Here is a 14924-nt window from a genome sequence, read left to right as displayed (position 1 = left end):
GTATGTTTTATATGTTAAAGAAATACAAGTGGGTTGAAAATATGAATAATGAAGCAAGATATACTTAAAAATAACCAACTACATTTAAAGTAGAACTGTACAGAATTTCTAAAAATGTAAAATTGAGTAATCAAAATAGAACTTTAATAAATGGGTTAACAGCAGGTTAAATAGAGCTAAATAGTGTTAATGAACAGGAGCACACCAGAACAAAATTTTCACATTGAAGTACAGAAACAAAAAATAACAAGGGAGAGAATTGAATGAGGATGTGGAGCAACAGGCACTCTCATTCACTGCTGGTGGGAATGCAAAATGGTATACAGCCTCTTTGGAAGACAGTTTGGCAATTCCCGTACAAAACTAAACCTACATACCATACCATACAGCAGCTGCACTCCTTGGTATTTACCCAAATGAGTTGAAAACATTTCACACAAAATCTGTACATAAATGTTCATAGCAGCTTTATTCGTAATTTCTAAAACTTGGAAGCAACCAAGATGTCCGTCAGTAGCTGAATGAATAAACTGTCTGGACAATGGAATATTAGTACTAAAAAGGAATTAGCTATCAATTATATAAATGATATGGAGGAATCTTAAATGCTTACTACTGAGTGAAAGAAGCCAATCTGAATAAACTACATACTGTATGAGTTCAGCTCTATGACATTCTGGAAAAGGCAAAACCATGGAGACAGAAGTCACCAAGGGTTGAGGGGAAGGAAGGGATGACTAGGTGGAGGTCAGAGGGTATGTAGGGCAGTCAAAACTGTTATGTGTGTTACTGTAATGGGGGATATATGGCATTATGTGTTTGTCAAAACTCATAGAAGACAACAAGGGTGAGTTCCGACATAAACTGGACTTGTGGGTGATAACAGTGTATCAATATAGGTTCATTGTACAACAGTTGTACACTCTGGAAGGCTGTCCATGTGTGAGGGTAGGGGCTATATGGGAACTCTCCACTTTCTGCTCAGTCTTTCTGTGAACATAAAACTACTGTAAAAAATAAAGTATCAAAAAAAGAAAAGGGCCAGGCGCAGTGGCTCACACTTGTAATCCCAGCACTTTGGGAGGCCGAGGCAGGTGGATCACGAGGTCAGGAGATCGAGACCACGGTGAAACCCCGTCTCTACTAAAAATACAAAAAATTAGCCGGGCGTCGTGGCGGGCGCCTGTAGTCCCAGCTACTCGGAGAGGCTGAAGCAGGAGAATGGCGTGAACGCGGGAGGCAGAGCTTGCAGTGAGCCGAGATTGCGCCACTGCACTCCAGCCTGGGCGGCAGAGCGAGACTCCATCTCAAAAAAAAAAAAAAAAAGAAAAGATGACCAGGCATGGTGGCTCACACCTGTAATCCCAGCACTTTGGGAGGCCAGGGTGGGAGGAATGCTTGAGCCCAGGAGTTCAAGGCCAGCCCGGGCAGCATAATGAGACCCTGTCTCTACAAAAATAAAAATAAAATGAACCAGGCATGGTGGCACACTCCTGTAGTCTCACCTATTTAGGACACTGAGGTGGAAGGATCACTGAGTCTACGATTTCAAGGCTTCAGTGAACTGTCATCAAACCACTGATCTCCAGTTTGGGCAAGAGAGTGAGATGATCTCCCCCCGCCCAACTCTCTCCCACAAAAAACAAGATAACGTATAACCTACAGAATTGGAGAAAATACTTGCAAATCACACATCTAATAAGGGTCCAGTATCCACAAGCTATAAAGAACTCTTGTAGTTCAACAACCAAAAGACAATAACCCATATTTTTTAAATGGACAAAGTGTTTCAATAGACATTTCTCCAAAGAAGATAGACAAATGGCCCACAAGCATTTGAAGAGATGCTGTTGACATCATGAGTCATCAGGGAACTGCAAATCAAAACCACTGTGAAATACCACTTCCCACCCACTAGGATGTAAAGAAACAATAAAACAGAAAATAAGCGTAGTAAGGATGTGGAGAAACTCAAACCCTTATACACATCTCATGGGAATGTAAAATGGTATAGCCACTGTGAAAAAAAAAATCGGCAGTTCCTGAAAAAATTAGAGTTACCATATGACCCAACAATTCTTCTAGGTATATACCCAAAAGAACTGAAAACATGCCAGGCACGGTGGCTCATGCCTGTAATCCCAGCACTTTGGGAGGCCGAGGCAGGCAGATCATCTGAGGTCAGGAGTTCGAGACCAGCCTGGCCAATATGGTGAAACCCCATCTCCACTAAAAATACAAAAATTAGCCAGGAGTGGTGGTGCGTACCTGTAATCCCAACTGCTCGGGAGGCTGAAGCAGGAGAATTGCCTTAACGCAGGAGGTGGAGGTTGCAGTGAGCTAAGATCGTGCCACTGCACTCCAGCCTGGGTAATAGAGCAAGACTCTCTCAAAAACAGAAAAAAGGAATTGAAAACATAAATTCACCAAAAAACCTGTGCATGAATATTCACAGCAGCATTATTCATAGTAGCTAAAAAGTGGAAACCAAATGTTCCTCAGTTGATAAATGGATAAAGAAAAGATAGTGTATCCATTGATGGAGTATTATTCAGCCAGGAAAAGGAAGGAAGTACTGATACATGCTACAACAGGGGTTAACTATGAAAACAGCACATTCTGTATGATTCATTTTATATGAAATGTCTAGAATCCTTAGAGACAGAAAGTAGTTTAGTGGTTACCAGTGCTGGGTGGTAGGGGAGAGTCCAGGTGACTGCTAAAAGTAGGTTTCTGTTTGGAGTTATGAAAGTGTTTTAAAGCTGGGTGTGGTGGTTCATTCCTATAATCCCAGCACGTTGGCAGATAAAGGCAGGAGGATCACTTGAGCCCAAGAGTCTGATACCAGTCTGGGCAACATAGTGAGACCACATCTCTACAAAAGATCAGGTCAGGCATTGTGGTTGAACCCTGTAATCCCAGCACTTTGGGAGGCTGAGACTGGAGGATCGCTTGAGCCGAGGAGTTCAAAGCTAGCCTGGACAACATAGACAGACCCTATCTCTACCAAAAATAGTTTTTAAAAATTAGCCCGACATGCCTGTAATCCCAGCACTATGAGAGGCCGAGGTGGGCAGATTACCTGAGGTCAGGAGTCCAAGACCAGTCTGGCCAACATGGTGAAACCCTGTCTCTACTAAAAATATTTTTAAAATTAGCCGGGCGTGGTGGTGGGCGCCTGTAATCCCAGCTACTCTGGAGACTGAGGCAGGAGGATCGCTTGAACCCAGAATGTGGATGTTGCAGTGAGCCTAGATCACACCACTGCACTCCAGCCTGGGTGACAGAGTGACACTTGGTCTTAAAAAAAAAAAAAAAATAGAAAAGAAAAAAAATTAGATGGAGGTCAGGCGTGGTGGCTCACACCTGTAATCCCAGCACTTTGGGAGGCCAAGGTGGGCAGATCACAAGATCAGGAGTTCAAGACCAGCCTGACCAATATAATGAAACCCCGTCTCTACTAAAAATACAAAAATTAGCCAGGCATGGTGGTGCATGCCTGTAGTCCCAGCTACTCGAGAGGCTGAGGCAGAAGAATCACTTGAACTCGGAAGGCAGATGTTGCAGTGAGCCAAGATCATGCCACTGCACTCCAGCCTGGGCAACAGAGCAAGACTCCGTTTCAAATTAAAAAAAAAAAAAAAAATAGCCAGGCATAGTACTGTGAACCTGTAGTCCCAGCTATTTGGGAAGCTGAGACCAGGAGGATTGCTTCAGCCAGGGAGGTCGAGGCTGCAGTCAGCTATCATTGTACCACTGTACTTTAACCTGGGCAAGAGAGCGAGATGCTGTCTTTAAAAAAATGAAAAAATAGGCCAGGCGCAGTGGCTCACGCCTGTAATCCCAGCACTTTCAGAGGCCGAGATGGGTGGATCACCTGAAATCAGGAGTTCGAGACCAGCCTGGCCAACGTGTTGAAACCCCATCTCTACTGAAAAATCAAAGTTACAGTTGGGCGTGGTGGCTCATGCCTGTAATCTCAGAACTTTGGGAGGCCGAAGTGGGTGAATCACCTGAGGTCAGAAGTTCGAGACCAGTCTGGCCAATGTGGTGAAACCCTATCTCTACTAAAAATACAAAAATTAGGTGGGCGTGGTGACACGCGCCCGAAGTCCCAACTACTCGGGAGGCTGAGGCAGGAGAATCGCTTGAACCTGGGAGGCGGAGGTTGCAGTGAGCCAAGATTGCACAACTGCACTCCAGCCTGGCGACAAAGCAAGACTCCATCTCAAAAGAAAAAAAAAATCAAAAATTAGCTGGGTGTGGTGGCGGATGCCTGTAATTCCAGCTACTGAGGAGGCTGGGCAGGAGAATCGCTTGAACCCGGGTGGTGGAGGTTGCAGTGAGCTAAGATCGCGCCATTGCACTCCAGTCTGGGCAAAAAGAGCGAAACTCTGTCTCAAAAAATAAATAAATAAATAAATAAATAAATAAATAAATAAATAAATAAATAAAAATAAGCCGGCTGTGGTGGCCCACACCTGTGGTCCCAGCTACACGAGAGGCAGAGACAGGAGGATCTCTTGAGCCCAGCCCAGGAAGTTGAGGCTGCAGTGAGCCATGTTTGAGCCACTGCAGTCCAGCCTGGGTGACAGCGCAAGACCCTGTCTCAAAAAAAAAAACTGGTCTTAATTAGATAGTGGTGATCATGAATAACCTTGTGAATGTTTTAAAAATCACTGAATTGTACATTTTAAATGGATGAAGTTTATGATATGTGAACCTGGGCTCCTTGGAGAGTGATTACAGGTCTAGGGCAGGAAATGAATAAGATGAATGTATCTTGTCATACCAGAAAGTAGCAAAGCTCTCAGAGACTCCTAGGGTCATGTCAAAGGGATTCAGGAGCCAGTTTTTTGTTTATTTTTTAATTTTGTATAGAGACAGGGTCTTGCTTTGTTGCCCAGGCTGGTCTTGAACTCTTGGGCTCAACAATTCTCTTGCCTCAGTCTCCCAGGTAACTGGGGACTACTGTTGGGAGCCCCCATGCCTGGCTCTCAAGAACCAGTTTGAAGAGATTCCCTCTGGCCACAGATGAGACCAGCTGAGCCTCAAAAGAATAATAAGTTCAGTAGATTCAAACATATCAAATATAAACCCAATAGTTCATAATGATACTTAAAAAAATTTTAAACCATTGGCCATCTTTGGAAGATACTGGGGAACCAATTCATTGTTTTGGAAATTGGTAATGAAAGGAAAAAAGCAAGCATATGGCCTGCTTTTACTATTCAAGCTGTACCTCAGGGTTACTGTATAATTGATAGGTGTGAAGGGTTTTTTTGTGTGTGTGTGTGTATGTGGGTGTGTGTGTTTGTGTGTGTATGTATATATTTTTTAAGAGACAGGGTCTTTGTCACCCAGGCTGTACACAGCCTCAAACTCCTAGGCAACAGAGCAAGACCCCATCTCTAAAAAAGCAAAAAACAAAAAAGAACAGAATATATAGTTTTCTAGTCAGTGGAGGGAGATAGAAAAAAAAGAGCAGTCAGTTCATGAAAAGAAACATTGCAAAGCAGCACAAACAACAGCTGTAAAATAGATACAAATCTATGAAAAATAATAGAGGCCGGGCGCGGTGGCTCACACTTGTAATCCCAGCACTTTGGGAGGCTGAGGTGGGCGGATCACGAGGTCAGGAGATCGAGACCACGGTGAAACCCCGTCTCTACTAAAAATACAAAAAATTAGCCGGGCGTGGTGGCGGGCGCCTGTAGTCCCAGCTGCTCGCAGAGGCTGAGGCGGGAGAATGGCGTGAACCCGGGAGGCGGAGCTTGCAATGAGCCGAGATTGCTCCACTGCACTCCAGCGTGGGCCACAGAGCGAGACTCCATCTCAAAAAAAAAAAAAAAGAAAAGAAAAATAATAGATATAAATCTAAATATATCATTCCCAGTAAGTATGAATGGGCTCAGTTACATAAAGTTGAAGGTTGGTACCCTGGAAAAGAAAATCCGGTACACATTGTTTGCATGAGACACATCTAAAACATACTACAGACAGGTTGGAGCAAATGAAAAGGATAGCATTGGAAAATAAGTCTCTTCCATCTTAGGAGAACATGAGGCTGTGCACAGTAGCTCATGCCTAATTTTGTTTTTTAAATCTAGCCTTGGGTGGTGGCACACACCTGTAATCCCAGCTACTCAGGAGGCTGAGGTTGGAGGATGGCTAGAGTTGCAGGCTGCATTGAGCTATGATCATGTCACTGCCCTTCAGCCTGGGCAACAGAGCAAGACCTTCTCTAAAAAAAAAGAGAGAGAAAATGAAGAATTTTTTTCTTTCTTTGTTTTCAGGTTAAAGAAGAAGGAGTTTAGTTTAGAAGAGATATATACCAACAAGAATTATAAATCTCCTCCTGCAAACAGGTAGGTACCTATAGCTGGGAAATAAAAGGGAAGAATTTGAAATGATTCATGTGAATCTCCAGCCCTTTCACTTTAGAAAGAGTTTATGTTCAGTTGTACCAATATTGGGTCTTTTTTTTTTTTTTTTGAGACAGAGTCTCTGTCACCCAGGCTGGAGTGCAATGGCGCGATCTCAGCTCAGTGCAAGCTCCGCCTCCCGGGTTCACGCCATTTTCCTGCCTCAGCTTCTCCAAGTAGCTGGGACTACAGGCGCCCGCCACCACACCCGGCTAATTTTTTGTATTTTTAGTAGAGACAGGGTTTCACCGTGGTCTCGATCTCCTGACCTCGTGATCTGCCCACCTCAGCCTCCCAAAGTGCTGGGATTACAAGTGTGAGCCACTGCACCCAGCCAATATTGGTTCTTATAAATAGATAGAATTGGTATTTTCAATTCCAGCACTTGAATTAGGGTCAGTAATAGGATAGGAAATAAAGTGTATTGGGTTACATAAAGAAAATGTAGCCGGGCACGGTGGCTCACGCCTGTAATCCCAGCACTTTGGGAGGCCAAGGCGGGTGGATCACGAGGTCAGGAGTTCGAGACCAGCCTGACCAACATGGTGAAACCTGTCTGTACTAAAAATACAAAAAATTAGCCGGGCGTGGTGGCTCACACCTGTAATCCCACCTATTTGGGAGGCTGAGGCAAGAGAATTGCTTGAACCCGGGAGGAGGAGATGGCAGTGAGCCAAGATCACACTGTGCCAGGTACAGTGGCACATGCCTGTAATCTTACCACTTTGGGAGGCCAAGGAGGGAGGATCACTGGAGCCCTTGAGTTGGAGACCAGCCTGAGCAATATACCAAGACTCCATCTCTACAAAAAAAAAAAATTCTTTTTAAATTAGCCAGACATGGTGGTATATGCTTGTAGTCCCAGCTACGTGGGAGGCTCAGGTAGGAGGATTGCTTGAGCCCAGGATTTCGAGGCTGTAGTGAGCTGTGATTGTGCCACTGCACTCCAGCCTGAGTGACAGAGTGAGACCCTGTCTCAAAAAAAAATTTTTTTTTAAAGATGAGTCAGGGCTGGGTGCGGTGGCTCATGCCTGTAATCCCAGCACTGGGAAGCCGAGGCAGGCGCATCACGAGGTCAGGAGATGGAGACCATCCTGGCTAACAGAGTGAAACCCTGTCTCTACTAAAAATACAAAAAAAAAAAAATTAGCCGGGCGTGGTGGCGGGCACCTGTAGTCCCAGCTGCTTGGGAGGCTGAGGCAGGAGAATGGCATCAACCCAGGAGGCGGAGCTTGCAGTGAGCCAAGATCACGCCACTGCACTCCAGCCTGGGCGACAGAGTGAGACTCCGTCTTAAAAAAAAAAAAAAAATGCCAGGCGCGGTGGCTCACGCCTGTAATCCCAGCACTTTGGGAAGCCAAGGCGGGCGGATCACGAGGTCAGGAAATCGAGACCATCCTGGCTAACATGGTGAAACCCTGTCTCTACTAAAAAATAGAAAAAATTAGCCGGGCACGGTGGCAGGCCCCTGTAGTCCCAGCTACTCGGGAGGCTGAGGCAGGAGAATGACGTGAACCCCAGGGGGCGGAGCTTGCAGTGAGCCGAGATCGCACCACTGCACTCCAGCCTGGGCAACAGAGCGAGACTCCGTCTCAAAAAAAAAAAAAAAAAATTAACCGGGCATAGTGACACATACCTGTAGTCCCCGCTACTTGGGAGGCTGAGGCAGGAGAATCGCTTGAACCCAGGAGACAGAGGTTGCAGTGAGCCAAGATCATGCCATTGCACTCCAGCCTGAGCAACAAGAGTGAAATTCTGTCTCACAAAAAAAAAAAAAAGAGTTGGCGCAAGTAGCTTTCAGTCCCTGTTGACTAGAAGGGTTGTTGACCCAGCGTCAACATCCTGACCCTGTTGACAGGATGGGCCATGTGAGTCAGTCCATTGGTGATTGTTTCGTGCTTCATCCTTAGGTGTTTAGAGACTATCTTTGAGGAACCCAAGGAACGAAATGGTATGCTAATCTCAGTCAGCCAACAGAAGAGGAAGCGAGTTCTAGAATTTCAGGATTTTACAGTCCCGCGAAAGAGGAGAGCTCGAGGTAAAGTCAAGGTGGCAGGCAGCTTTACCAGGGCCCAGAAAGCAGCTGTGCAGAGTCGAGAGCTGGATGCTCTTTTGATACAGAAACTAATGGAACTGGAGACCTTCTTTGCCAAGGAAGAGGAGCAGGAACAATCATCAGGCTGTTGAGAAGCAATTCAGTTTGAGGGTCTCAATTTTAGGTTTTTTGTTTTTGTTTTTTTGGACCTCCTTGGAAGAGGTTGCCTAATTTTGCCCTACCGCCAAACCACTCAAAAATGCACAGTCCATGAATTTTTACCTATTTCAAGGTGCAACCTTTTTAGAAACTGGTGAAGGAGGGTCTTCTACTTTTACTGCTGAGTATAGAACCTCAGGAATGCTCCCTTTCTCCTGGAAATGGACCTGAACGACATCCAGCCGCCTCCTTAGTCTCTGCCATCCACAGGAGGAAGCAGCAGCCTATCTTCAGTAACACTAGGATTCCAAGGACTCACAGGATTTGCACGTCCATATGAAAGTTCCGCTTTGTTTACGGTGGTGCTAGACCAAGATTATTAGAAACGTGGCCTAGGGAGGGGGACCTGGCATCCTGTCCTGCGTGGTCTCACTGGCTCATTTCAGTAGTTGAGGAAAGATGAGCTGTTGTGTTTTCTTATCTTTTGTCTGCCCAGGACCTATTGATGTGAGTGTATGTGAGAGTGTTTGTGTGTGTGTGGCTTTTTCCCATCGTTTTCTCCCCTCTGTGACTGTGGGTCACTAGTGCCAGAGGAGCCTGTCCAGGCCCCATTCGAAGTAAGTTGCACTTTTTAATGTTGTGGTGTGGATTATTTTCATTTGTTTTATTTTCTTTTTTGTTGTTGTTTTTGTACTATTGCTGCATGTGTGGAGCCTTTAAATGTGATTTTAAAACATTTTGTTAAGGAGAAAAACAATACATGTCTTAAGAATACGTGATAGGCATTTGACCCAGTGATCGCTGCATGGAAGAGACATTTTTCCTATTCATGTGCTTCAGGCAATCCCTTCCCCATCTCTAGCTTCTAGTGTAACTCATTAGAGGGAGCACTTTTTTTCATCTGGGTTCTCATTCTTGCTCACCAAGTACATGTATTTATTTTAGTGATTTAAGTAAGAGCTGGTTTCTGTCCCGATCATTGAAAAACTACTATGGTTGGATGTGATCTTAATGGTTTTTATCTGAAATGGTGTTAGGTAACAAAATTGAGTACAACGGCTTGGGCAGCGATACAGGCTGACCCACAGTATTTGTGGCTTTCCAGGCAGCCCGCTTCAAGAGTGGGGAGAGAGTCAGGGTCATGCTTCAGACCCAGAGATGTGTTCCAGCAGTGGGATCTCAAAAATCCCCAGCTAGCCCTCTTTGAGGGCCACCTCATTGTACTCTGGGCTCCTGTGTCACATCTCCTGGAACTGTCAAATGCCAGAGTTAGCCGAGTTTCTGGGTTTGTGCCTGCAGGAGTCTGTGGGCAGAGGGATGCTGTGGGTCAGCAGCCTCCAGGTCTTGTTCCTTTTCCACTGAAGTCCTGTGTGCCCATATCCTGCTCCCCTTCCCCTCCTTCTCTAGGGGTTTCTCTTTCTCTTTCTTTCTCTCTCAAAACAAGAGTTTAGAGAATTAACATTCCATGACTAGTGAGTGGGATGCGAAAGTCATCATCAGGACTCTTCATATCCTCCTTGGAGCCACTGGCATGGAGCAGCTGCCGATGGGAACCGTCAGAGTTCTAGGGACATTTGCAAGTCAGTCTATTAGAAGAGAGTGAGTGGCACGTCCTGGAATGTTGGCCAACTCTCCTAGGTTTGTTTTGCTTCCCCGTTTGCTAGTGGATGGGGAGATGGGGTGGGGGTGGGGGTCTCTATGTGCCTTGCTTTTGCAGGTTGACAGTCTATGCCACACTGGAGCAGAAAAACTGACATGAGCCAGAGGGAAAAGTGTGCCACAGCTATCTTCTAGGCCCACTGCCTCAGACATAGCATTGAGACAAGTGAAATACACACCTGGTCATCCACGGAGGCTTCCAAGGCCATGGTCAAATACAGTTAGAAGAGAGCCAGGCTTCCGTGCCAGTTCTGAATGATGCTAACCAGATTCTGTCATTCTACATCCACTTTGCCCAGACTGTATAGACACGACCTGTGTTTCACCTCAATACCTCTCCCTTCCTGGGACAGGGTTCTTAGACACTAAATGCTTCTCCCTGACTTCTTTGCTTAAGGGAGTGGGATGAGTAGTACATTTTGCCCTTGTCCAGGCATGTTTAAGGAGCTCCTACTGGACAGGTTGCAGACTAGCAGTGAGTCAACAGAGCCCTGTTTGCCAGCTCCGTTGCCCGTGTAGATGCAGTGATGTGGCGGCTGTGTTTCCCAGAGACAACAGTGGGCACAGCTGTAGTGTCACCAACATGGCAGAGATAGTTTCAACTGTGCCTTGGAGCAGCGGTTTGGAACATGGGTAACTGGGAGCAGAGGACTGGAAGAAACAGAGCTGGGCTCCTTTCCTGTCCTGACAGTGTAGGAGAGGAGTTGTTCTGAGGCCAGCCCTGCCCGTCGTTGAAATTCTTGACCTACCCTCTGGCTAGGTCCCTTCCCCGCTCCAAAGTTGAGAAGGGGGCCCCACTGCAAACTTGAAATGACTTACCTGAAGGTGATGTATATACCTAGGCTCCAGCTGCGCTCAGCCACGCCTGTCTTAACATTCAGTTTTGGCACTGAGCCAGCTGCAGTGTTGTCAGGGGTCCCCAGGCCCGTGGTCCCTAACCACGATGGGACACAGTAATCGGCTGCTGACACACCACCTGCCCAGAGCTACAGGAGGTCTGGTTCTGGGGTGGAGTTGATACAGTTTCTGAGTATGGGAACTTCCCTCTCCAAGTGGTGGGAAGTTACAGTTAACTACAGCTTACTCAACTATCACTTCTGGAGGTTTAGTGTTTTTAATATGGGAAAGAGGAGAAATCTCAGGTCTAATCAGGGTTCTGCCCAGCTTTTCACTGAAACTTTCAACTGTTTTTTTTTTTTTTTTCCCATCTTTCAGTTTCTAGCTGTGTTTGCCTCCTCCCTCTGCATTCTCTCCTCCTCTTTTTTTGCTTTTGGTCTCCTTTCCAGCTTCATGTCTGCATGAGTTCAGCTGTACCTCATCTCCTGTTAAAGCAGATAATGTCCACTTTTTCTTACTGACCTTACTCTAAGCTACAGTAGCTGAGGGAGGTACGGTGAAAGACATGTAGCGTTTGCCTTATTCGGAGCCTGAGGAGCCCAGAAACTCATGCTGTGAATCCCAAAACTCAGCGCTCCTCAAGAGCTGTGAAAATCATGATACTTTGTCACAATTTTGCCTGAAAGGGTCTTTGGCACGGGCTCCAGAGCCAACCTGAGGTCCATTCCAGATCCTACTATCTGGGTGTGAGACCTCCCCCATGGCTCCTTCCTTGCCCACTGAGCCAAGAGCAGCAGGGAGCGTACAGGACGGGAGCAGCAGATCCAAGGCCACAGTGCAGCCAATGAACGCACGGCCGTCGCTCCATCTCCAGTCTGGAATTCCGTCTCATAATCAATGCCATGTACATTAAGATCTGCGAAAGACCAACTTTTAGGCAGTGATACTTTTCTCCCATTCCCTGGGGTGGGGGGAGTATGCAGTTGGTGCTTTCTGTAATTCCCTTGTTCTGTTTTGTTTCTGTAAGCTTTTCCCCTGGTGTCATGGAAAGGACTTCTTAAATAACCACATTGTGGGTGGCTGTATCCAAAGTTTAAATAATTGGCCAGAAGTGCAAAGTAATCTTTCCTGGATTTGTGTCAGGAAAGGGCTCCTTGCCACAACTGAACTTATTATATAAAAACCCGGCTAGGGAGATTTAATTTTACTAAAATTACAGTTTAATGTTACCGTCTAGCCACAAATCGAGCAGCAAAAGCTATTTTGATGATGAAGGGGGGTCCCCATTGAGCCGGCCATCTAGTGCAGTGTGCTCTCAGATTCGATGCCTGTTGATTGTGTGTCTTCACAAGCCCCTCTCTGGTGCTGAATTGGATTTGAATTCTTGGTGAGAGGCCTCAGCATCTCCTTGGGCTGGTCTGGGCCAGTAAAAATAGCTGCCTGACATGTTTATATATTATGGTCAGTAGTTCAATGAAATTTGTACATTTTTGGTAACATTGGTATACATGATGCCCCTGCAGTTCCTTTTCTGTTTGGTAGTTTGTGACTCTAAAATTTCCACTGTTATGTGTGTTAATTTATGAAAATAAATTTTTTTGAAAACCTTTCAAATAACTGTCAAGGCCGTTACTTTGTTCTCGTGGCTTGGTAATAAGTTAAAGTAGACATTCCAAAGTTATATGTCACAGCAAGCATCATTCCTTCCAAAGTGGTCACCATTTTCTGAGGAGTATCCTGTTGTAACTGTGGGACCAGCTCAAACTGATTAACCATTGCTTAAGTTGTTACAGGTGAGACACAGCCAAAATTGCCCGAGTGTGCACAATGGAAAAAAGCTTTAACATGTTAATTGTTACCACCACGAGCCTGGCAGGCCGACTGCATTGGCATCACCTAGGACTAGATAGGAATGCCATAAAAGCTTGACCCACTCCCAGATCAGGAAGACATTTGAGCGTTGCTTCCTGTCTCCGTGCCAATTGACTTTTTTTTTTTCTTTTCGGGTGGAGTTTCACTCTGTCGCCAGGCTGGAGTGCAGTGGTGTGCAATCTCAGCTTATTGCAACCTCCACTTCCTGGTTTCAAGCGATTCTCATGCTTCAGCCTCCCAAGTACTGGGATTACAGGCACCCACCAACAAGTCCAGCTAATTTTTGTATTTTTTTTTAAGAAGAGACGGTTTCACTATGTTGGTTGGGCTGGTCTCAAACTCCTGACCTCAGGTGATTCCCCCCGCCCCCGCCACCTCGACCTCCCGAAGTGCCAGGATTGCAGGCGTGAGCCACTGATCCCAGCCTCATTTACTTTTTTTGAGACAGAGTTTCGCTCTTGTTGCCCAGGATGGAATGCAATGGCACGATCTCAGCTCACTGCAACCTCCGCCTCCCAGGTTCAAGCGATTCTCCTGCCTCAGCCTCCCAAGTAGCTGGGATTACAGGCATGGGCCACCACGCCTGGCTAATTTTGTATTTTTAGTAGAGACAAGGTTTCTCCATGTTGGTCAGGCTGGTCTTGAACTCCCAACCTCAGCTGAACTGCCCGCTTCAACCTCCCAAAGCGCCGGGATAGCAGGCGTGAGCCCCCGTGCCCAGTCCCTCGTTTACTTTTTAAAAGATCTCACCACTTAACACTTGTCCTCCCCAGCTGTTTATGAGGTTAACGCAATGAATCTTCTGCTTCTCATTTAGCCAATGGAAACTGGTAAAAGAATGACTGAAAACACCTCTGTAACACCACACTGATATATTCCAGAAAGAAGCATGATTCCTGGGGACATTCGTCCTCTGTCCAGAGCAAAAGCAGTGCTCAGTTTCCCTTCTTGGCCTCAGAACTGCAACAAGGAATTCTATCCATGTAGTCTTCTCTTTAGGGAACTTAACTGCGTGACAGCTGTGCTTCTTGTTAGGTTTCATGGTTATTTGGAGAAAGGTACTCAACTACACCATTTCTTGAGAAAAGAGTTGCTAATTAACAGTTGAGGCAGTATAATCTCTTTAACCTCTCATTACAGAATCTTGTGTTGGTAGAGCCTCGTGAGGACTGATCAAAACTGATTTAAGGCTGAGCGCTGTAACTCATGCCTGTAATCCCAACACTTTTGGGAGGCCGAGGCAGGTGGATCACTTGAGGTCAGAAGTTGAAGACCAACCTAGCCAACATGGTGAAACCCCATCTCTACTAAAAATACAAAAATTAGCCAGGCATGGTGGTGCACGCCTGTGATCCCAGCTACTTGGGAAGCTGAGGCTGGAGAATCACATGAACCTGGCAGGCAGAGGTTGCAGTGAGCCAAGATCATGCCACTGCACTCCAGCCTGGGTGACAGAGCAAGACCCTGTCTCAAAAAAAAAAAACAAAAAACATTGATTTAAGAATCCTGGCCAGGGTCGGGCGCGGTGGCTCACGCCTGTAATCCCAGCACTTTGGGAGGCCGAGGCGGGCGGATCATGAGGTCAGGAGATCAAGACCATCCTGGTTAACACGGTGAAACCCCGTCTCTACTAAAAATACAAAAAATTAGCCAGGCGCAGTGGCGGGCGCCTGTAGTCCCAGCTACTCGGGGGGCTGAGGCAGGAGAATGGCGTGAACCCGGGAGGCAGAGCTTGCAGTGAGCCGAGATTGTGCCACTGCACTCCGGGCTGGGCAAAATAGCAAGACCCCGTCTCAAAAAAAAAAAAAAAAGAATCCTCTCTGTGGTGTCCTATCCTCTTCCAGCAATGGAAAACACATTTCTATTTATTTCCCCCCTTTTTTTTTTTGTTTGAAACACAGTCTCACTCTCGCCCAGCCTGAGTGCAGTAGCACAAT

At 46.1% G+C, this 14924-nt stretch overlaps 1 protein-coding gene across 2 annotated transcripts in view; it reads left to right on the top strand.

Annotated features, from left to right (window-relative positions):
- PRR14L (proline rich 14 like) overlaps positions 1 to 9519 on the top strand; it is a 57390-nt gene extending 47871 nt beyond the window's left edge. For both annotated transcript variants that reach the window (XM_032139841.2, XM_058431279.1), the window contains 2 exons: positions 6297 to 6368; positions 8336 to 9519. In XM_032139841.2, the coding sequence (XP_031995732.1) occupies positions 6297 to 6368; positions 8336 to 8612 (349 nt within the window). In that variant the 3' untranslated portion in view covers positions 8613 to 9519. The remainder of the gene's footprint in view (positions 1 to 6296; positions 6369 to 8335) is intronic.
- Positions 9520 to 14924: the final 5405 nt, after the last annotated feature.

Source organism: Hylobates moloch, unplaced genomic scaffold (genome assembly GCF_009828535.3).
Source record: "Hylobates moloch isolate HMO894 unplaced genomic scaffold, HMol_V3 SCAFFOLD_19, whole genome shotgun sequence".
NCBI classification, from domain to species: domain Eukaryota; kingdom Metazoa; phylum Chordata; class Mammalia; order Primates; family Hylobatidae; genus Hylobates; species Hylobates moloch.
This window is presented reverse-complemented; position numbering and strand designations above follow the sequence as displayed.